Raw genomic sequence first — 23,918 nt, forward strand, 5'->3', positions numbered from 1 at the left:
GATAGGGAAACGGTTCCTATACAAAGGTCTCAGGGGCAATGTTAAGAGATAGGGAAACGGTTCCTATACACAGTCTATGGGGCAATGTTAAGAGATGGGGAAACGGTTCCTATACAAAGGTCTCAGGGGCAATGTTAAGAGATAGGGAAACGGTTCCTATACAAAGTCTATGGGGCAATGTTAAGAGATAGGGAAACGGTTCCTGTACAACGTCTATGGGGCAATGTTAAGAGATAGGGAAACGGTTCCTATACAAAGGTCTCAGGGGCAATGTTAAGAGATAGGGAAACGGTTCCTATACAAAGTCTATGGGGCAATGTTAAGAGATAGGGAAACGGTTCCTATACAAAGTCTATGGGGCAATGTTAAGAGCTAGGGAAACGGTTCCTATACAAAGTCTATGGGGCAATGTTAAGAGATGGGGAAACGCTTCCTATACACAGTCTATGGGGCAATGTTAAGAGATGGGGAAACGGTTCCTATAAAAAGTCTATGGGGCAATGTTAAGAGATAGGGAAACGGTTCCTATACAAAGTCTATGGGGCAATGTTAAGAGATGGGGAAACGGTTCCTATACAAAGTCTATGGGGCAATGTTAACAGATGGAGAAACGGTTCCTATACAAAGTCTATGGGGCAATGTTAAGAGATAGGGAAACGGTTCCTATACAAAGTCTATGGGGCAATGTTAAGAGATAGGGAAACGGTTCCTATGCAAAGTCTATGGGGCAATGTTAAGAGATAGGGAAACGGTTCCTATACAAAGTCTATGGGGCAATGTTAAGAGATAGGGATACGGTTCCTATACAAAGTCTATGGGGCCATGTTAAGAGATAGGGAAACGGTTCCTATGCAAAGTCTATGGGGCAATGTTAAGAGATAGGGAAACGGTTCCTATACAAAGTCTATGGGGCAATGTTAAGAGATAGGGAAACGGTTCCTATACAAAGTCTATGGGGCAATGTTAAGAGATGGAGAAACGGTTCCTATACAAAGTCTATGGGGCAATGTTAAGAGATAGGGAAACGGTTCCTATATAATCAGAAGTGTATGTCCCAAGCTGGTAGAGTTAAGAATATCTTTCTTTCAAGAGCGACTCGGGCGGCATTCCCGAATCGAGACGCCAAGGCGTGGCGAGCAGTGGCGGTCGGGGCTTTCACGCAAAGACAAAGGTCCCCCGTGTAGCCTTGACAGACTGTTGGGGCAAGCGCTGTTAGCGTGTAAGCAACCCATGCTTACTCGCTAACAGCGATGGGTGGGGGGGGGGGCAACAACCACGCCCGCCTTTGTCTCCCCAGTGGCGAGTCGACCTAGGGGAGGCTCGGGACCGGTTCAGTTAATCGTCACCGGTGTTGGCCGTGAGCGGGAATCGAACCCGGGTTGCTGGGTTCGTAGCGCAGCGCGCTAACCACTACACCACCGCTCCCCACTGTCATACACACACACACACCGCTGTTATACTAACACACACACCACTGTTATACTAACACACAGCTGTTATACTAACACACATACACACCCCACTGTTATACTAACACACACACCGATGTTATACTAACACACACACACCGCTGTTATACTAACACACACACACCACTGTTATACTAACACACACACACCACTGTTATACTAACACACACACACCACTGTTATACTAACACACACAGCTGTTATACTAACACACACACCACTGTTATACTAACACACACACACCACTGTTATACTAACACACACACACCACTGTTATACTAACACACACACACCACTGTTATACTAACACACACACCACTGTTATACTAACACACACACCACTGTTATACTAACACACACACCACTGTTATACTAACACACACACCACTGTTATACTAACACACACACCACTGTTATACTAACACACACACTACTTATACTAACACACACACCACTGTTATACTAACACACACACCACTGTTATACTAACACACACACCACTGTTATACTAACACACACCACTGTTATACTAACACACACACCACTGTTATACTAACACACACACCACTGTTATACTAACACACACACTACTTATACTAACACACACACCACTGTTATACTAACACACACACCACTGTTATACTAACACACACACCACTGTTATACTAACACACACACACCACTGTTATACTAACACACACACCACTGTTATACTAACACACACACCACTGTTATACTAACACACACACCACTGTTATACTAACACACACCACTGTTATACTAACACACACACCACTGTTATACTAACACACACACCACTGTTATACTAACACACACACCACTGTTATACTAACACACACACCACTGTTATACTAACACACACACTACTTATACTAACACACACACCACTGTTATACTAACACACACACCACTGTTATACTAACACACACCACTGTTATACTAACACACACACTACTTATACTAACACACACACCACTGTTATACTAATACACACACACCACTGTAATACTAACACACACACAGCAGGGTTCGCGCGGGCTCGTAGAAGGGTGGTGTTGTTGGTGGTGGTGGGGGTGTTGGTGTTGTTGGTGGTGGTGGGGGTGTTGGTGGGGGTGGTGTTGGTGTTGGTGGGGGTGGTGGTGGTGGGGGTGGTGGTGGGGGTGTTGGTGTTGGTGGTGGGGGTGGTGGTGGGGGTGGTGGTGGTGTTGGTGGTGGGGGTGGGGGTGGTGTTGGTGGGGGTGGTGTTGGTGGTGGTGGGGGTGTTGGTGGGGGTGGTGGGGGTGGTGGTGGTGGGGGTAGGGGTGGTGGTGGTGTTGGTGTTGGTGGGGGTGGTGGTGGTGGGGGTGGTGGGGGTGGTGGTGGTGGGGGTGGTGTTGGTGGTGGTGGGGGTGGTGGGGGTGGTGTTGGTGGTGGTGGGGGTGGTGGTGGTGGGGGTGGTGGTGGTGTTGTTGGTGGTGGTGGGGGTGGTGGAGGTGGGGGTGGTGGGGGTGGTGGGGGTGGGGGTGGTGTTGGTGGTGGTGGGGGTGGTGGTGGTGGGGGTGGTGGTGGGGGTGTTGGTGGTGTTGGTGGGGGTGGTGTTGGTGTTGTTGGTGGTGGTGGGGGTGGTGGTGGTGGGGGTGGGGGTGGTGGGGGTGGTGTTGGTGGTGGTGGGGGTGGTGGGGGTGGTGGTGGTGGGGGTGGTGGGGGTGGTGTTGGTGGTGGTGGGGGTGGTGGGGGTGGTGTTGGTGGTGGTGGGGGTGTTGGTGGTGTTGGTGGTGGTGGTGTTGGTGGGGGTGGTGTTGGTGGGGGTGTTGGTGTTGGTGGGGGTGGGGGTGGGGGTGGTGGGGGTGGTGGTGGTGGGGGTGGGGGTGATGGTGGGGGTGGTGTTGGTGTTGGTGGGGGTGGTGGTGGTGGAGGTGGTGGTGGTGGGGGTGTTGGTGGGGGTGGTGGTTGTGGTGGTGGGGGTGGTGGTGGTGGGGGTTGGGGTGGTGGTGGTGGGGGTGGTGTTGGTGGGGGTTGTGGTGGTGGGGGTGTTGGTGTTGGTGGGGGTGGTGGTGGTGGTGGTGGTGGGGGTGGTGGTGGTGGGGGTTGGGGTGGTGGTGGTGGGGGTGGTGGTGGGGGATGTGGTGGTGGGAGTGGGGGTGGTGTTGGTGGGGGTTGTGGTGGTGGGGGTGTTGGTGTTGGTGGGGGTGGTGGTGGTGGTGGTGGGGGTGGTGGTGGTGGGGGTTGGGGTGGTGGTGGTGGGGGTGGTGGTGGGGGATGTGGTGGTGGGAGTGGGGGTGGTGGTGGTGGGGGTGGTGGTGGGAGTCTTATCGGTCGTGACGACGCCACCTGCCTTGTCTCAAACGCCCGCCAAGCGCTCGACGTCGATCGCACTCCCTGCGACTGACGTTGAGCAATTGTCTGAAGCTGAAAGTGCCGTACTTGCGAGGCGAGTTAAAAGCCGTCGGCACCGAGGGTCACCGCCAAGGGTCATCGTCGAGGGTCACCGCCAAGGGTCACCTCCAAGGGTCATCATCGAGGGTCACCGCCAAGGGTCATCGTCGAGGGTCACCGCCAAGGGTCACCGCCGAGGGTCACCACCGAGGGTCACCGCCAAGGGTCACCGCCGAGGGTCACCACCGAGGGTCACCGCCGAGGGTCACCGCCAAGGGTCATCACCGAGGGTCACCGCCGAGGGTCACTGCCGAGGGTTACCACCGAGGGTCACCACCGAGGGTCACCGCCAAGGGTCATCACCGAGGGTCACCGCCGAGGGTCACTGCCGAGGGTCACCACCGAGGGTCACCACCGAGGGTCACCGCCAAGGGTCATCACCGAGAGTCACCGCCGAGGGTCACCACCGAGGGTCACCGCCGAGGGTCATTGTCGAAGGTCACCACCGAGGGTCACCACCGAGGGTCATCACCGAGGGTCACCACCGAGGGTCATTGTCGAGGGTCACCACCGAGGGTCACCAACGAGGGTCACCACCGAGGGTCACCGTCGAGGGTCACCACCGAGGGTCACCGCCGAGGGTCACCGCCAAGGGTCATCACCGAGGGTCACCGCCGAGGGTCACTGCCGAGGGTTACCACCGAGGGTCACCACCGAGGGTCACCGCCAAGGGTCATCACCGAGGGTCACCGCCGAGGGTCACTGCCGAGGGTCACCACCGAGGGTCACCACCGAGGGTCACCGCCAAGGGTCATCACCGAGAGTCACCGCCGAGGGTCACCACCGAGGGTCACCGCCGAGGGTCATTGTCGAAGGTCACCACCGAGGGTCACCACCGAGGGTCATCACCGAGGGTCACCACCGAGGGTCATTGTCGAGGGTCACCACCGAGGGTCACCAACGAGGGTCACCACCGAGGGTCACCGTCGAGGGTCACCACCGAGGGTCACCACCGAGGGTCATCGCCGCCGCCGTCGTCGTCCGTGAAGTCGGAGTGGACCGCGCATCCGGCCTCCCGCCCCGACGAGAAATGTGCACGCGATGCATTTCACTTTTTTGTTGTCGCTGCTGCTGTTGTTAAAAAGAGCTCCGAGGCAAATATAAAGAAGAGAGAGAGAGAAGGAAAACCCCAACACGGGGGAGGGGGGGGGCGCAGCCAGAGAGAGGAATGCGCTGTCCCGCAAGCGTCGCGACTTTTTTTTTCAGGTCTCCTCCGAGGTGGAGGAGTTTTGGTGGCGGGGCTGTCCGGCACTGCTGCTGCTGCTGTTGCTCACTCGCTCGAGGCTGGCGGGGCATGAGGATACAGAGTGAGTCGGCCTGGGTAGTTGTGTGTCTACCCCCGCCACCACCCCCCACACACCAACAACCACCCCCCCCTCCACTTTCTTCGCCTTTCGCTTCTTTCCTTTGGTTTCGGGAAGACGCGAATCAAGAAAGGCGGCGACCTCCTCCGGCTTCGGATTCTTGTCGCCGATTTTGCTCGGCGCTCGCCAAGTTGGGACGCTTTCGCTGATCGCCTGGCGCTCCGTGACAGGGGAGGGAGACACGTTCCGCCTGCCTTTCCCACCGTGGCGTGCGAAGACTGGCTGATGTTAACTACATCGCCTGGTATGCAGGAGGTCGTGGGTTTGAGCCCGACCCTGATGCCTGCTGTATATTTGGAGTTTGCGTGTCTCTCTCTCCCCGTGGTGAGATGTTAACTACCTCGCCTGGTATACAGGGGATCGTGGGTTCGATCCCGACCCTGACACCTGCTGTATATTTGGAGTTTGCGTGTCTCTTTCTCCCCGTGGTGAGATGTTAACTGCCTCGCCTGATATACAGGGGGTCGTGGGTTCGATCCCGACCCTGACACCTGCTGTATATTTGGAGTTTGCGTGACTCTCTCTCCCCGTGGTGAGATGTTAACTACCTCGCCTGATATACAGGGGGTCGTGGGTTCGATCCCGACCCTAACACCTGCTGTATATTTGGAGTTTGCGTGTCTCTTTCTCCCCGTGGTGAGATGTTAACTACCTCGCCTGATATACAGGGGGTCGTGGGTTCGATCCCGACCCTGACACCTGCTGTATATTTGGAGTTTGCGTGTCTCTTTCTCCCCGTGGTGAGATGTTAACTACCTCGCCTGATATACAGGGGGTCGTGGGTTCGATCCCGACCCTGACACCTGCTGTATATTTGGAGTTTGCGTGTCTCTTTCTCCCCGTGGTGAGATGTTAACTACCTCGCCTGATATACAGGAGGTCGTGGGTTCGATTCCGACCCTGACGCCTGCTGCTGTATATTTGGAGTTTGCGTGTCTCTCTCTCCCCGTGGTCGAGTGGATTTTCTCCGGGTCCTTCGGGTTTTCCCTCCACATTCAGCATCGACGCGCGTTTAGAGCCTTTGGCTGCTTTAAATATCGCTTCTGAAAACGAGCTATCGAGCTCGGTGGGCCTCACGTGGTAAAATAAAACGTCGTTTTTAGCTTAATTTAGTGTAACACACCGCTTCTGTGTCGAGTCGCAAACAAACGTTCAGAGTTCTAATGGGCGTTGAGGCTTTGCTTGCTTATCTGGTGTTCACAGCCCTGAACCATGAGTGGAAATTCCTCATTCCTGTGCTGGCAACCTGCAGCTCCGGACCCGCGAGCGGCTTCTTCAGGACTGCTTCGTGACGGTTACTTATTGCTACTATTAGTATTACTATTAATACTATTACTAATACTATTACTACTATTATTACTACTATTAATACTACTATTACTACTATTACTACTAATACTATTATTACTATTAATACTATTACTACTACTATTATTACTACTATTATTATTAAGGACCACCGCCGTCTCGTAGTCACCACGTGCGTTGCCGGCTCTTTAAATATTGAGGAGGGGGGGATTTCCCCCCAGAATAAATATAAATGTCTCTTCTTGTTATTTTTGTTTGCCGACCCCTGCCATGGGACAGTCATTGCTGAGTTCGTGTCAGTACGACAGCGGTGTGTGTTCCGATTATAGATCTCGGAAGGGATGGACGATGGGCTGTGAACAGGTGCCGATGGGTTTCACACCGTGCTCTGTGCTGGGACACTGCTAATGCCTTGCTCGTGGAAAGCTGTTCTGACCAAACTTGATAACCCACGTGAATATTTGTTTTACTTATAGCCTTGAGAATACTTTGCAAATGTTCTCCCTATAGTTGTTTGTTGTTATTGTATCGCCAGATGAGCACAAAGTCAAATTAACACCGCTTCCATTCACGTCGTCTGCCACAAAGCGTGCTTTGGTGTGGGTGCTGAAGCTGCTTCCAGCGCACGCGTCCCATTGTGAAGCGTCACTGTCGTGATCCAGTACCGCACAATGGGACTTGCGCGTGTGTGTGTCTGCGTGTACGTCTTTGCATTGACATTTACTATTACGTGATCATTACCTGTGCCGTGTTTCTTCATAATTGTGTCTTTCGCAAATGGCTACACATTTTGATCATGCCGATGCAGCACGTGAACATTTGTAGCGTCGCCTCATTGTTAACGTCTGCTTCGCACTCCTCTGGTTTCACGCATTTCCAATTTATGCCCAAACTGTCCGGTGTTTTCGCGCCAAGAATAAAACCTTTCCCCACCGAGGCAAACAAAAAACACAACGGGGCTCTTTTCTGAAAAGCTACGCCCTGTAAGTTTCAGGAAAACAAAAATTCCTTTGTTCGTACTCGCACCGATTACAGTGCTGCGTTTAAAATTCGCCTGTCGGGAGGCACCTTTTGTTTAATAACACTGATTGGACGTTATTCTGATTGGCTGCTCTGGCATTATTTGGACTGGAGTCGGAGGTTTCCCAGCTGCGGCACAGAAGCATGGAGCAACTCTCCGTCTCCTCTTTGGTTGGTAAGGACCTCCTGTGTGTGGCCTGGCGGGGCCAACCGGCGCCTGGGTTCGTGACGATGTTTTGATGGGCCACTTTGTTGAGCTATCGATTGCGGTGGCCAGGTCGCTTCTGAATAATGAGTTAATACCTCAGTGGGCTTTGTTTAGTAGGATGGGGACGGTGTTTTTTTCGGTTCATTTGTTTGTGTTTAGGGTGATTTGTCTACCTTGTACTTTGAACCACTATCATGATTTTGTATCGTCTGTTGTAACGTTCTTAACCGCCCCCTACTAGGATATCTGTGCAAAAAGAGCTTTATAGCTCACCGGATTCCTCCAGTATGAATACATATCTCTAAAACCTGCAGCCGTTCGCCGAGGTGTAAACTTTCCTCCGTTGTGCCACGGTGGCTCTGATGAGACCCAGCGGGCTGAAGTCACGCAGCACCCTCTGCCCAGAACAAATGCTGCTTGAGAACATTCGACTGGGAAAGCCAACAGCCAGGCCCATAGGCTCAGCGTAACAAGTGTGTGTTTAGATTCAGAGAGACGCCCAATGAAGGACGTTCGGGTCGTCCCGCCCGTCGTTCGGCAGCGATGTCTCGGCGTTTCGCTCCACGTGCCAGGCAGCTTCTTCGGGAACCGGATTCAGAGTTCCGAGCGCGTGGAGCGCAGAAGCGTCGGACATCGTGCCGAACAACACGCGGTACAACCCGAAAACGCATCAGGGGGTGGGGTGGGGGGAGGGTTGTGATTTGAATAAAATAAATTGTAAAAAAATGTACGTTGTCTGACAGCAGTAAAAAAATACAGGTGCTGAATTTGACTTGGGACAGCTCTTCATGGATCCACCGCTGGATGATGCCGCGTTAGTCATGGTTGAGATGTAACCCGCCACTGGTGTTAGCTGTGACCGGGAATGGAACTCAGGTCGCCGAGCTCAGAGCACAGTGCGCTAAGCACTGCTCCACCGTGCACGTGAAGGCTCTATCGCAGGAATGTGGATAGAGCGACCGCATGTGGGCAAGACAAACAAGATGATATGCAACGTACCAAGACACGGCCAGGATTTCTCGAGCCATTCATTGGCCTCTGAGCCAGGAGTAGTGAGCGCCAGCGTAAACCATTGGACATTCTGGTGACTGGCAACGCAGTGCGCTAATCATTGTGTCACAACTCCACTTTTTAGGAGTAAAAATATACAGGTAAACACGCATCGGGGGGAGTGACGCGCGGATTGCCATTGTTTCGAGGGATTTAAATGAAACTCTGCCTCGCCTTTAAAGCGAGAGAGCTATTGAAGTGGCTTGGTATGGCGTGCCAACTTACAGCGAGAGGCACTTCCTGAAAGCCATGTGGAGCATTGCCACGACACCACGGAGTGCCACCACGCCGGAATTGTCCTCGCACCGGGCATGCGATTCCCATTGCGCAATCGGCGCACAACGAGCGACGGCTTGCGATGACCCGTTTAATAACACCGGCGTACGGCCAAAATGCTTCCGAAATAAATGTAGTCCAAATTTACTAATTCTGGGTCACTGAGAATGATGATTAAACTTGTTGATTGGCTCTAATTTACAAGATGTGCTGCTGGGGCAGTCTATACGACCCTCGACTTGGATAAGTGAGTTGGTATATGCGCCACTTCTCGGTGGCAGCCCCAACAGTCTGGAACGCCATCCCTTTGCACATTCGCAGCATCACCTCAATCGCCAGCTTCAAAAGACACTTAAAAACTCACCTCCATAACCATGTTTTCGAGCGACTCTGAGCTTGGCTCCGCGCCGCTGAGTTGCGGCCGTTACGTCCGCAAATTTGTGCGCGTTATAAATTGGATTATCATTATATTATTATGTAAAGGGAAGGGATCTCAATTTAAACCAGAAATGACTCAAATACATATTTGACTGGATCTATGAATAATTCTATGACTGGGTTTGGATGTTACTTGCTTTTTGAGCAAAACAATGAATGATGCAAACCTATTTATCATGCATCTTTTTTTTAGGTTGTTTTGTTTGGATCGTGTAAGTAAAATGCATTGCGTAAAAACACATTTCTATGATCTCCTAAAAGTCATTTTTCAGGTTTCTGTCACCTGCCTGTATGACGCTGCCTGTAGTGACCACTAAAGCGCCCCGCACCCACTGTGTGTGTGTGTATCGCTCTTCGGGAACAACGCTGGTGCTGATGGAACAGCTTTATTAATCGACCGTGCCGGGTGGAGGAGGGTGCACGACACAACATTTTACTTACGCGGCGATCTGACCCAAAGAAAAATGAAATTGTGAATCGTAACATTGGTCGCGAAAGCTTACTGCACGTGTTAAATTATTTGGTATTCGTCGTACGCACGCGGACTTTTTACACCCCCCCCCCCCCACCTGCGTAGGTTCGCCTGACGCACCCCCCCCCCCCGAATCCTATAGAACCATCAAGGACTAATAATATTCACGTGTTTAAACAAACAGATAGTCCACCGCCGGACTATCTGACTAATTTGAAGGCCAATGTAGACAGATTATTATCGAGGCTTCACCCCCCCCCCCTTTCCTATGCGTACACTGCCAGTAGACCCCCCCATGCGCAAGCGAACGCGTTTGGGTTAACCCCCCCTCCCCCTCCATGCGTACGGACGCAATGGATGGCCCCTAAGTCATTCTCTATCCGATGTTTGCTGAAGGTCGCTCCCCATTAAGTCACGCGTGGCTGAATTCGCGGTGATGAAAATTATTTTAAACCGCTTTGCTCACAAAATTCGCGGTCTAAGCCTCCTTGGCTCGTCCGAAGTCTTTTCTCTGTGCAATGTTTTTAATTTAAATGCAAAATACCTGTGTTGAAAAATGTTGTTCAATCACCACAAAGGTCATTCCTGCCGGCCTGCCTACCTGCATACCCACCTCGTCCACCGACCCTCCTTCTCTCTCCTCACCTACCTGTGCACCTACCTATCTGTGTACCTACCCAAGTACTTGCTCTCTGCCCTACCTGTTCACTCAGCTACATGACCACGTGCCTATCTCCAAACACGCCTACCCACATATGTGCGTAGTTATTCCCGATACATCGACAGCCGACTGTCATTCCGCTGCTGTACGAAGGCCTCCCCATGCCGTGTTGGTTGTGGTAGTGGTTTTAACCATACTTCACCACGCTGGTCAGTGCGGGTTGGTGAAGGGGCGTGGGGGGCCCAGGATTCGGTTCAGATGTCACTCGTCGCCGATGTTAGCGGGGATCTGGAGTTGAACTCAGACGCCGGGTTTGAAGCGCAGTGCGCTGACCACTGCACCACTGCTCTACCCCATGTCGACTTCATGGTAATGTAGATGGATAATATTACTTGTAAAATAAAATAAAAATTATTACCATTGACTGTTATGCACACAATTCAATGCATATATTTTGACTGCATAAATATATTTAAATGACGACACCGCATCTCTGCTACCTACCCACGTGACCCACCTCCTTTATCTACATACCAACTACCTCCCCAACCAACCTGTCTACCCACCAACCTACCACGCACAAATACACCGAGCTCACCCACCTACTTACCTACTTCTCACTCACCTATCAATTCACCTACCTACCCACTTGCACACTGCAACCCACCTATATACCAACATACCCACTCACCTACTCACTCTTCTATCGACCTGCTGACGCACCTACAAGCAGATGTTTCTAACAACCCACCCACTTGCAATCCCTCCGACCCACCCACCTACACATGAACCTACCTACTCACCACCTACATATCAACTTACTCACCTACCTACCCACCCACCTACACACGAACCAACGTACCTACCCACCCACCTACTCGCCCACCTCCTCACCCACCTACCAAACTGTGCACCTACCTACCCACCTAGCTATTTGTTATTAACCTACACACTCACAGGGTTGCAAACTCTGACTTAAGATATTCCAGGATAATTATTTATTTATGAATAATTTACTTTCTTACCATATCCTACACTGTCATTAAAATCTCCCCGATGGATTCCGATAGCCACCGGGACCCCGTCCGATGCCAATTTCTGGTCGAAACTGCCGGCCAATCCGTAACGAATGTTGGCAACCCCTATCCCACCACCCATTCACCCTGTAGCACCCACGCCACCACCACCACTGCCCACGCCGCCTCCACCACCACCACCCACGCCACCCGACGTCGGCTGCGCGTGACCCCCCCCCCCCCCCCCCCGTGCGCCTGGCCTCCCCCCACCCCCGCTGGGCTGCCAGGGCAGCTGCGGCACTTCCTGCTGGTGCTGTGCTCGCTCGGCATCGTCTACCTCGTCATCACCGACGTCTTCATCTCCAGCATGGAGAAGTCATCGCGGATTCACCGCTTGATGGCCGGTACGCGAGAGCGAGGCTGGGTGGGCCGACAATTGTCCGGCACGGCCCCCGAACGCGAATTTCCAGGAATAGTTTTTTTTGGGGGAAATCTGTGTATAGGGCTGAACGATTTGGGGAAAATATCAAATTGCGATTTTTCTGACAGATATTGCGATTGCGATGTTATTTTCGATTTTTTTTTTAAAAGTCAAGCTTCAAATTTTGATTTAAAGCTTTCGTGGCTGCAGGGATTCATATTCTTGGTTCTTTCGGTAAAGTCACGTAGAAGGGAAACAATAAAATAATTAAAAATATATGTATAAAAAACTATAAAATGTTTTTATTTTATTGTTTTATATTTGTATTCACTGTGTAATAGATTTGAAACATGTGATGGAGCATTACCACATGATACCTTCAAAATATGAACTGCTCTTTATATTCTGATGCAAGGATGAGAACTTAAAATATATGAATTGCTTCCAACATGTATTTAATAAAATGTTTTAATTGAAATAGAACAATCAAACATAGAACAAATGTTAAGTTAAATAAATAATTTTATCATAATAATAATAAAATATATAACAATTCCAATAAGAAAGTAATAGGACTTTTAAAATCGTAAAAAATCGCAGCTTTTGCGATTTGCCAATCGCATTTTTTCAAATTGAGATTTCGATTTGAAATCAATCAATCGTTCAGACCGAACGCCGCATGCTGGCGGCCAGTCGCCTCCCTATCACTCTTGTATCGTTACTGCTGTCACCTGACTTAGCTACTGCTGTGTCACCTGCCTTAGCTACTGCTGTGTCACCTGACATAGCTACTGCTGTGTCACCTGCCTTAGCTACTGCTGTGCCACCTGCTTTAGCTACTGCTGTGTCACCTGCCTTAGCTACTGCTGTGTCACCTGCCTTAGCTACTGCTGTCACCTGCCTTAGCTACTGCTGTGTCACCTGCCTTAGCTACTGCTGTGTCACCTGCCTTAGGTACTGCTGTGTCACCTGCCTTAGCTACAACTGTGTCACCTGCCTTAGCTACAGCTGTGTCACCTGCCTTAGCTACTGCTGTTTCACCTGCCTTAGCTACAGCTGTGTCACCTGCCTTAGCTACAGCTGTGTCACCTGCATTAGCTACTGCTGTGTCACCTGCCTTAGCTACAGCTGTGTCACCTGCCTTAGCTACAGCTGTCTCACCTGCCTTAGCTACTGATGTGTCACCTGCCTTAGCTACAGCTGTGTCACCTGCCTTAGCTACAGCTGTCTCACCTGCCTTAGCTACTGCTGTGTCACCTGCCTTAGCTACTGCTGTCTCACCTGCCTTAGCTACTGCTGTGTCACCTGCCTTAGCTACAGCTGTGTCACCTGCCTTAGCTACAGCTGTCTCACCTGCCTTAGCTACTGCTGTGTCACCTGCCTTAGCTACTGCTGTGTCACCTGCTTTAGCTACTGCTGTGTCACCTGCCTTAGCTACTGCTGTGTCACCTGCCTTAGCTACTGCTGTCTCACCTGCCTTAGCTACTGCTGTCTCACCTGCCTTAGCTACTGTTGTCTCACCTGCCTTAGCTACAGCTGTGTCACCTGCCTTAGCTACAACTGTGTCACCTGCCTTAGCTACTGCTGTGTCACCTGCCTTAGCTACAGCTGTGTCACCTGCCTTAGCTACTGCTGTGTCACCTGCCTTAGCTACTGCTGTGTCACCTGCTTTAGCTACTGCTGTCTCACCGGCCTTAGCTACAGCTGTGTCACCTGCCTTAGCTACAGCTGTGTCACCTGCCTTAGCTACTGCTGTGTCACCTGCCTTAGCTACTGCTGTGTCACCTGCCTTAGCTACTGCTGTGTCACCTGCTTTAGCTACTGCTGTCTCACCGGCCTTAGCTACAGCTGTGTCACCTGCCTTAGCTACAGCTGTGTCACCTGCCTTAGCTACTGCTGTGTCACCTGCTTTAGCTACTGCTGTCTCACCTGCCTTAGCTACTGTTGTGTCACCTGCCTTAGCTACAGCTGTGTCACCTGCCTTAGCTACTGCTGTGTCACCTGCCTTAGCTACTGCTGTCTCACCTGCCTTAGCTACTGCTGTGTCACCTGCCTTAGCTACTGCTGTGTCACCTGCCTTAGCTACTGCTGTGTCACCTGCCTTAGCTACTGCTGTGTCACCTGCTTTAGCTACTGCTGTCTCACCGGCCTTAGCTACAGCTGTGTCACCTGCCTTAGCTACAGCTGTGTCACCTGCCTTAGCTACTGCTGTGTCACCTGCTTTAGCTACTGCTGTCTCACCTGCCTTAGCTACTGTTGTGTCACCTGCCTTAGCTACAGCTGTGTCACCTGCCTTAGCTACTGCTGTGTCACCTGCCTTAGCTACTGCTGTCTCACCTGCCTTAGCTACTGCTGTGTCACCTGCCTTAGCTACTGCTGTGTCACCTGCCTTAGCTACTGCTGTGCCACCTGCCTTAGCTACAACTGTGTCACCTGCCTTAGCTACAGCTGTCTCACCTGCCTTAGCTACTGTTGTGTCACCTGCCTTAGCTACTGCTGTGTCACCTGCCTTAGCTACTGCTGTGTCACCTGCCTTAGCTACTGCTGTGTCACCTGCCTAAGCTACTGCTGTGTCACCTGCCTTAGCTACTGCTGTGTCACCTGCCTTAGCTACTGCTATCACCTGCCTTAGCTACTGGCCCCCCGCCAGAAACGGCACTGCTTCGTCTCATCCACCACCACCACCACGCTGTTCCCCACCACACCGGTTCATCAGCGTGAGATTTGGACCTTCTGATAAAAGACTGATTCACGTCATGAGGGGCCTAAGGCTAACAGGAGGGAAGGCCTGAAGCATGTACCGTGATCACACACTGTTCGGAATTCTGAAATCAAACATTTATTTACCTTCGTAAATTTTAGGTATTCATTTGACTGTAGGTATATTCGTCAAACATAAGTCACTCACTGTACTAATTTCTTCAATCGGAATAAAAATCCTATCTTTAGCTGCTGTGGTAAAGTCAGCAATGTTGCCACCGTAATTCAAAACATAATTTTTCTTCCGATGGCCACTGTTACTTTAACGTCGAACGGGGGGCCTAGAAAATATGAGGGCCTAAGGTTTTCTTCGCCACTGGCTTTTGATAAGATTGTCAAACTGACAACACCACCTCCAAAGTTCAAAAGTCCTTCATTGGCCCCTCGCTGAATGATGGCTCTTGTAGAGTAGCCACCCACGGTCGGGAACTTCGGGCCACTTGTGTTTGTCAGTCTTAAGCAATTGTGATACTCGTTCATCAAAAGATATGTAAGCGTTCGCAAGGCGTGAACCATTCTTCATTGTCAAAAAAATTAAAATAGGGTGACGTCATCGAGAAATACAAATCATGCTAAGATTCCCATTATCCTTTGCTGTTTAAAAACGACCTTTTTGTGTGTGTGTGTGTGCACATAGTGTAATAGCGTTTGTAAAACTGGCCTTACCTGAAAGCATCTGAATTTACAAACGATATCAAGCAATTGCATTTATCCAACCTACGGCTACTTTATTTTATTTGCCAGGTAAAGCCCACTGAGAAGCGCGATTAGTTCCAGAAGGGACCTGGCCACACGTGATGATAGCTCATCGGATAAATATCCACCACGGGGAGAATGTGTACATTCTTAATATACAACAGGCGCCTGGGGGTCAGGATCGAACCCACGACCTCCCTCGTACCGGACGAGGGAGATAACAAATCACCATCTTGTGAACGCAAATAGTCCACGAGCCCAGACCCGATGTTTCATTTGTCGCTACCACTTAAGGGGGCATTACAGCAGCTGTTCCAATTTCTTCATGTGACCAACAATAGTGAATAACGCGATGACCATTTAAAATGAGTGGGGTTATCAAGTAATTCACGAATTAGCCGTGTAAATAAATATGTACTACTAAAGGTATGCTACCTTTGGCGGTACCGATTTCTGCTTTGGACCGTGCACTAAAAGGTTACTTTGCACTTTGATTTGTGCCTGCACGAGTGTTAGCTGAGTGGACCGACCCAATGAAACTAATACCGCATTTGCGTTGCGTGTCTGTCTTGCAGAAGTGAAAAGGCAAATCAATCCAAAGCGTAAGTGCAGCACAAACATCCACATGCCTCGGGTCCCATTACTGCTGAGTCTGCCTCCCCAAATGAGTCTCTGGGTTTCTGTGTGATTCGATGGGTTTCTCTGTTTTCTATGGGTCTCTGTGTGAGTTTGTGGGGCTCTGTGTGAGTCTCTGGGTTTCTTATGAGTATTGGGTCTTGTGTGAGTCTATGCTTCCTGTGTGAGTCTATGGTCTCTGTTAGTCTATGGGTAGTGTGTGAGTCTCTGGTTCCTATGTGAGTCTATGGATGCTGTGTTAGTCTATGAATCCTGTATTAGTCTATGGATCCTGTGTGAGTCTATGGTTCCTGTGTGAGTCTATGTATCCTGTGTTAGTCTATGAATCCTGCGTGAGTCTATGGGTCCTGTGTGAGTCTATGGATCCTGTGTGAGTCCCAGGGATTCTAATCTCAATGGCTCTTCTCATACTATCTCCTTTGTCTCTTCTCCACGCATGCTCAAACGATCTTAAGACCACCTCCCTGACCTTCGAGCACATGTCTAACACCGGCTAAGGCTCAGAAACGTCATCTCTCTTGCATATCAAAACGCGATTGACTCTCCTCTGCTGCCCACGCGGAAGCCGCGGGGATCCAAGAAAGGTAACCCGGGCGGGAGCCATCGTGTCCCACTGCAGCCGGCGTCCCAGTGAGAAATGAGTCCCTGGGAATGGGCGTGCTGGCGTGCACTGCCCCCCAATGATTGCGCTGCCCCCCATGGTCGGGCGCCTCGGTGGTGAGATGTTAACTACCTCGCCTGGTGTACAGGAGCGCATGGGCTCGATCCCGACACTGATGCCTGCTGTATATTTGGAGTTTGCGTTTTCTCCCCGTGGTTGAGTAGATGCTTATCCACATTCTCCGGTGTGTCCCTCCACATTTATAATCACAACGTGCGTTTAGGGTATTTGGTTGCGAGACATTTCCACGTGATGATAAGCCACTTCGTTGAGCCATCATTTGTGGCCAGGTCGCTTCTGAAAAAGACAGCTCAATGAGCCTTACCTGGTAAAATAAAAACTAGCTTTTAGTTTAGATTGCGATGATTGTGCCACCCCTCCTCGCTGTCCCCCAGCGCCTGCCAAGAGAGGCAACGTGTGCGGCCTGCAGTCTCCGTGTCCCCCGCACCACTTCTCCTTCAGCATCGACTCCGGCGCCGGAAACTTCTTGGGGCCTACGTTGTGCTTTAACGACGAGATGTGAGCCGCTCCCTTCCCCCATCTCTGCCCGTTCCTACGACCCCCCGCCGTCTCCTCCTGTAGCGAACGGTTCCCGGCGGTTATCGGTAAAAACTCCGTCGCACGCCGCGGCGTTTCTCCGGGTGCTCCGGTTTCCCTCCCGCGTGTAAAAATACTCATTGGCTGAAAAAAAGAGATCGTAATATGTAGAGGACCGCAGAGCTTGGGAAGCAGTTGGCGCCGGCTCGCTGCCTGGCTGCTGCCTTGCCGCTTGGCTGTGAATGCTGTGCAATGCAGTGTCACCGGTCTGCCCCGGGCCCTCTCCTCCCGCCGTAATCCTTGCGAAGGGGAACAGGCCGGCTAAGTAGACAGCAGCAGCAGCAGCAACCATAAAAATAAAAACCTTCTTGGTTCTTTCGGTAAAGTCACCACGTAGAATGGAAATAAAATAATAAAAGTAAAACATAATAACATGAAATTCTCACGTCGTTTCGGCCACAACACAAGTAGCCTTCTTCAGGTGAAGGAACAGAACTGTCGGGAAGACAGCGCTTCAGTGAACGCTGCTACGCTTGGCAGCGTCTTTTAAGCTGGGTGGGAGGAGCAGAGCGCCTTGACAAAGGAGTTTATATATCATTCTACGTGGCGACTTTACCGAAAGAACCAAGAAGATGAATCCCTGCAGCCACGAAAGCTTTAAATCGAAAAATAAAAACGTTTGGGAGATGACGAGTAGAGACTCCGCGTTGTGCTTTGTCCTCCGGGGCGACTCCACAACGGCTGAGCACCGGGGTGGGGGGGGTCGCATAAATTGACAGCAGCAATGCCAACAATAAAAATAATGAAGCTTTGGAGACGATGAGTCGAGACTCCGCGTTGTGATCAGCGGGGCAACTCCACAGCAGCTGAACACCCGGGGGGGGGGGGGGTTGTGGAACGGCAAAACGTTATTGCAAAAGTCCTCTTCAGAAGGGCAAGTTGCGTGCCTGCAGTAGCGATCAGAAACACCCAAACCTGTCAACCCATCCTGTTTACCCGTATTCCTGTCCAGGGAAATATTGTTTTGTCTATTTGTTTGTGTTTCTCCCTTGTGATGGGACTTTGTAGGATGAACCTTTAGATGTATAAGGACACGGGGTGACCAATAGTGTCTGAATTGGTCTGTAACAAGGTAGGGCACTGATAAGGGGTTGACAGGTATGAACACCCTCCACGTCACAATACCGCAGCTGAATTTCTCAGCACGGAGTCCGGTCAAATATAAATTGGAGACATGCCTCTACTCTACTGTGCACGTGGGAGCTTGGGGTGCAATCTCTGATTACCATTTACCTTCTCTTAAATAATAATACAAACCCGTCAACCCCTCATCAGTGCTTTACTTATTACTGACCAATTCAGACCTTATTGGTCACCCCGTGTCCTTATACAACGTTCATCCTACAAAGTCCTATCACAAGTCAGAATTGATATCACCTTGTTGAAGGGAGAAAAACGGAGACTAAAAAAATACCATGAATTTTCACCAAAATGTTGTAGGTGTCTCTCGGCCATACATACATCTGTGAATGAATGTCGGGGGTGAATATATAACTGTGGATGCTAGCGAACGACGTTGTCTTGTGTGCGTGTGTGTTTTCTCACTCGCAGATTAATGAGCACCGTGCTGAATAACGTTGGCTTCGGGATAAATATCGCATTGGTAAATGGTAAGCCTTTCATCCTCAGCTCAGTCGCAAGCAACTCAACAGCGGGATCGGCCAAACGTCTCGATGTAGCAAGACCCTCCTGACAAAGAGTCCTGGGACTCGGTGTAGCTTTCCTGGGTAAACAAAGAACATTCTTGTAATACACAAATCTATCTGCCATTGTTCTAATTCGCAACCACAAGGTTACAAGTTCACATCCCTGTCGGGGGTTGACTCAGCCCATCATCCCCCTGGGGTCTAGAAAATGAGTAACACTTTTTGAAAGGTCAACAGAGAATGTTTTATGGAATAACTCATCCCTACCAGAGGAATATGGAATTTCCACCCCTGGCTCAGGGCTGTAAACAGGAAATGGTAAAAATGTTTGTACTTTGGTTGTACACCCAAGGGGACATCCAACGCAGAGATGGAGTGATGACATCAGCTCTTGTGCAGGTGTTGAGTGGATTATTTACATCGCAGGATCGTGGCAGATGGCGACAACTTGGGGAGGTCTTCATCCAGCAGTGGACTGAGCGTGGCTTTTTGATGACGATGGTGGTGATGGCGGCACCTGTGGAAATACTTACAATATTATTTTTGCACCTCTAATCCCTGTCGCAGGTACGAGTGGTAAAATGATAACGACGTCGTATTTCAACACGTTCAACGGAGGTGAGGACAGTAGCACTCACGGCGCACTGCGCCATCGCTCCGCACCGCATTCGGACAAATCCTGCTTGGGTGGTCGACTCTGCCCGTCATCCTCCTGGGTTCTGTAAAATGAGTACCACGGTCAAGAGAGTACCGTATGTTGTTTAATGTAAAGACTCGCCCCGCCATAGGAACGTGGAATTCCCCACCACTGGCTCGGGGCTGTATACGGGAGATGATCACCAGTACCTAGATGCTCGCTCGAGCAAGGGAATCACTTTGACGATCGCTGCACCCGCACGATAAAGAGACGACGTGAATCCAAACCGTGTTGATCCATGGCACTGCTTCGCTTCTTACTGTAGCAAGCGTCAAGACCACCTGTGTTGTGTATCAAGCCCCGTACTGCTTTTATATTGCAAACGTTTTCCTCGTGGTGTTCACTTGGTGCTCACGGTGTTTTAAAATTAAATAATAATAATAATAGCAGCCTGCTTGGGCACTGAAACAGTGTGCCCGAGAGTTTTAGGACCGTTGACGGAATCTTAAAATGTTTTAAAATGTTATTTTAATTATTTTAGTAGTACATATGTTCTTTGTATTTTTTTCGCACCTCCGATTAGCACGGTTGGCTACGTACGATGCGAAAGAGGTTCAACACACGTACATACAATTGTGATTCTTAAATATGTGATTGTTAGTTGTAATGGCGGGTCAGTAAGGCTGAGTCGGTGCTGCTCTCCAGTTTCCTGGGTCAAAAAGTGGGCTCGGCTTTGCCCAATCCAGGCCAGCTGGTTCAGCAAACCTAATAAATGAAATGAAATCCAACGTTGATCTGCGTTTGTCTCTCTCTCTCTCTCTATGACGCACGGTGGCGTGCCCGTGTGTGGCCGCGTGCGCAGACGACGCGGGAATGGTGAACTTCCTGCGGTCCGTGAGGCACGGCACCATCGTGATGCTCGCCAGCTTCCACGACCCGGCCACCAGGTACGCGGCAGCAGGCCGGTCCCGCCAAGCGAGCTCGGCTCCCGCGCCGTTCAAGGCACGGCGGCGATAGCGCCGCGCTCGCCGCCTGTTGCAGAGGTTCACTGTTTTCGAATGCGGCGGCCGCCCTGGTTAATACTGCGCGGTGTGCTACCCGTAGTAAACAATAATACTACACTCGCAGTGGAAGTTAAAGATCCCTTGACGTCATTCGCATGAGTTAGGCCACTGTGTGCTGGCGTCAAGTGTCCAACTTTCCCAAGTTCGGAAATCACACCGCTTATTACGCAATCGGGATTGCACATCGGAATCGTCGCCCCCGACTGGCAGCAGACCATTGCCCATTTGTAGGCCAGGTGCCGAGTCACCTGGCGCCCACAGGAACAGCTGCCACTGGAGGTACTCAATGAAATGCGTTGAGTTGAGATGTGAGATGTAAAATGGCCTGAGATGCCCCGGGGTATAGGATGGCGGCTCAATCAAAAACAAATCACGATGATGATTTATCATTATTGATATCAGAGACCATAGAGATCCAAGGTCAATACTTGATCTGGGTGACCCCGGAGTCAAGAGACACCGGGCTGACACTGCTGAGTCAGTGTTTCAACCGCTCGTGATTAGTGGGTGCCACGGTGGCGAGATGTTTACTACCTCGCCTGATATGCAGAGGGTCGTGAGTTTTATCCCGACCCTGACGCCTATATATTTGGAGTTTGCATGTCTCTCTCCCCGTGATCGCGTGGATTTTTCTCTACATCTGGAAAACATGCGTTTCGAGTATTTGGCTGCTATAAATTTCCACGTGATAAGCTATTTTGTCGAGCTATAATTTGTGGCCAGGTCGCTTCTGAAAAAGAGCTATATAGCTCAGTTAGCCTTACCTGGTAAAATAAAACATTGTTTAATAGTTTAAAAAATGTAACCATGCCCAACTGACCCACAGCCAGCAGGAAGCACTCCTCCCAAGTCAGAATGTAACCCGCGTCCTCCCAAACCCCTTGCCCACAGCTGCGTTCACACTCCCTTTGCTCCTCACCCATCGATCACAGTTTGTTTAAATTACAGTCACATTCTAAACAACACCCCAAACATATTATTATTATTCGTGCGATTTTAAAATCCAAGAAGCCACCGAAGTTTAGTGAAAGCGCCCGTGCGCCAAAGTGCGACTCGCACCGGCTCTGATTTTTGATCGCACCGTGGTTTCCCGCAGGCTCAACACCACCGCGCGGCAACTGCTGACTGAGCTGGGGAGCTCAGTGGCCCGGCTGCTGAAGAGGAGGGACAGCTGGGCTTTCGTCGGGGCCAAGGGCATCCGGGGGAAGAGCCCCTTTGAGATGGTACCTCCCCGTGAATAGATACTGGCCACGCGATCGCCAGTTGACCCAGGCGGGGCTTGATTTTTCACCCGATATTTTCAGGCTCCCTGATGAAGAACTGCAGGTGGCTCTGCAGAAGGCGGCAGGCACCAGTCTGAGTAGACGCAGCCACAGCGGGAAGCTTTTACCGACGAGTCCTGAGATTCAGCAATGCCTCTGTGGGCGAGCGAGTGAACGATTAAAGTAGAAAGGAGATGGGACGTCTCCCGATTAAACAAAGGATGCTGAATCCTGGGCACGGTGTTAGGGTTTTCAGTGGGTCAGCGGTCAGCGCACTGCGCTGCGAACCCGGCAGCCCGAGCTAGATTCCCGCTTGAGGACAATATAATCGACGATTATCTCAACAGGTCCTGGGCCTCCCCTAAGTTAACTCAGCCTAAAATGAGTATCTGGTGCAGTGTGTGAACATCACCGCTGGGGACCCAAAGGCAGCTGGGCGTAGTGCTGCCTTCACAGGTGCTCGTGAACGGCACTTGCCCCAAGCGGCCTGTCAAAACTATACGGGCGATCTTTGTTGTTTGTCTGCCTCCACAGCACTTGCGGAGTATCCCCAAGAAGAACCTGTATGAGAACTGGCCCGAGATGCTGCAGATGGAAGGCTGCATCCCCGAACGGACGTGGCCTGGGCACAAGAATGTCACCTCGCCACCGCACGCCGAGCCGGCCATGGGTGCCAAGCACAGGAGGAACGTGACGGCAAACGTGCCGGACGGGGCCTAGCATGGACCCTGAATGTTTTGCGAGCGTGGAGAGATGCCGTGGTGTTTACAGAAGTCGTGTTGGGGGGGGGGGGGGGGGTCTCGCAAAGTACTTTGTACGTTACTTCATTTTAGCCAGCCGGGGTCTGTATGGGACGATTACCCGGACAACATTTTCACTGCCGGCACACAACATCCGGTATGCCTCTCATCGTGATGGCTGTAGCTAATACTAGTCACGTAACCACCTACTCCGGTCTATCAATGACACCAAAAGATATTTCCACACCCGACAGACGATATCCAGTCTACCGCTCGCTATGACTGTTGTTACCAATCACGCTGTTTTACTAGAGTCTACTAGCGACCCAGAAGACATTCCGTGAGAAATGAGGCCCTGGCTAAGGAAGCTTTGTGAACACAATGAACTGGATGAGTTGCTGCAGTATTACATTCACACGCAACTGCAATGTGCTCTGTGTACAGTGTATATATGAATGTGTAGTAGTAGGGGTGAGTTTCGGTTATCGGATATTTGAATCTTTTGGCACAAGTACGGATTTAATTTCGTATTTTTGGATTTAAATGTAATACATTCTGATAACTTTCCTTGTCTCCGCACCGACTTTAATCCTTTGAATAATTTCTAATTTGACTAGATTTTTTTGCATTAAGTGCCATCGGTAAAACACGGGACGTGATCCACTAACTGTGGGAAAATGCTGCCCCTAAGTGTGCATCAGAAGTTACCGGACGGATCTCAGAAGGCGAGAATATGGAATGAATTTTCATCTCATGATATTTTATTGTTCTTGATTACATCGTTAAACTTGTTTGGTGAGGAAAGCCTCAGCGAGTCTCTCAAGACTATTTTTCTCAGGAGGGTGCTGCTATGTTTTTGCAGTCAGTGATGACAATGGCCGTGTTGCTGTCAAATAAAAGAAATTAAGTAAATTCAATTAAGTAATTTAACAACAGCACAGGTTGTCGAATTGGTAGAAATATATAATGTTTACACGACAGCGCTTTACAAAGAGTAGTCCTTGACATTGATGCCCTTGCTTGAATACTGTTTTTACGCCTCAGGAATAAAAACAATAACAATGATTTTCAATCTTTTGT

General features: G+C 50.5%; 1 protein-coding gene across 3 annotated transcripts; it reads left to right on the forward strand.

Moving 5' to 3' along the window:
• Positions 1 to 1,245: 1,245 nt before the first annotated feature.
• FAM3C (FAM3 metabolism regulating signaling molecule C) lies at positions 1,246 to 23,903 on the forward strand. 3 transcript variants are annotated; one of them, XM_076073550.1, is made up of 11 exons: positions 1,246 to 1,386; positions 5,112 to 5,212; positions 6,473 to 7,772; positions 12,006 to 12,122; positions 16,171 to 16,197; positions 17,288 to 17,411; positions 19,041 to 19,099; positions 19,703 to 19,753; positions 20,635 to 20,719; positions 21,933 to 22,059; positions 22,633 to 23,903. In XM_076073550.1, the coding sequence occupies exons 3-11, from the start codon at positions 7,742 to 7,744 to the stop codon at positions 22,816 to 22,818; spliced, it is 807 nt and encodes a 268-aa protein (XP_075929665.1). In that variant the 5' UTR covers positions 1,246 to 1,386; positions 5,112 to 5,212; positions 6,473 to 7,741; the 3' UTR covers positions 22,819 to 23,903. The 3 variants fall into 3 exon arrangements, with proteins under 3 accessions (XP_075929665.1, XP_032825545.1, XP_032825544.2); XM_032969654.2 differs by having other exon boundaries at positions 7,712 to 7,772; XM_032969653.2 differs by lacking the exon at positions 6,473 to 7,772 and having other exon boundaries at positions 1,248 to 1,386.
• The last annotated feature ends 15 nt before the right edge of the window (positions 23,904 to 23,918 follow it).

The sequence above is a fragment of the Petromyzon marinus genome, chromosome 42, assembly GCF_048934315.1.
Source record: "Petromyzon marinus isolate PM22_M1 ecotype Great Lakes invasive population chromosome 42, UKy_Petmar_22M1.pri1.0, whole genome shotgun sequence".
NCBI classification, from domain to species: Eukaryota; Metazoa; Chordata; class Hyperoartia; order Petromyzontiformes; family Petromyzontidae; genus Petromyzon; species Petromyzon marinus.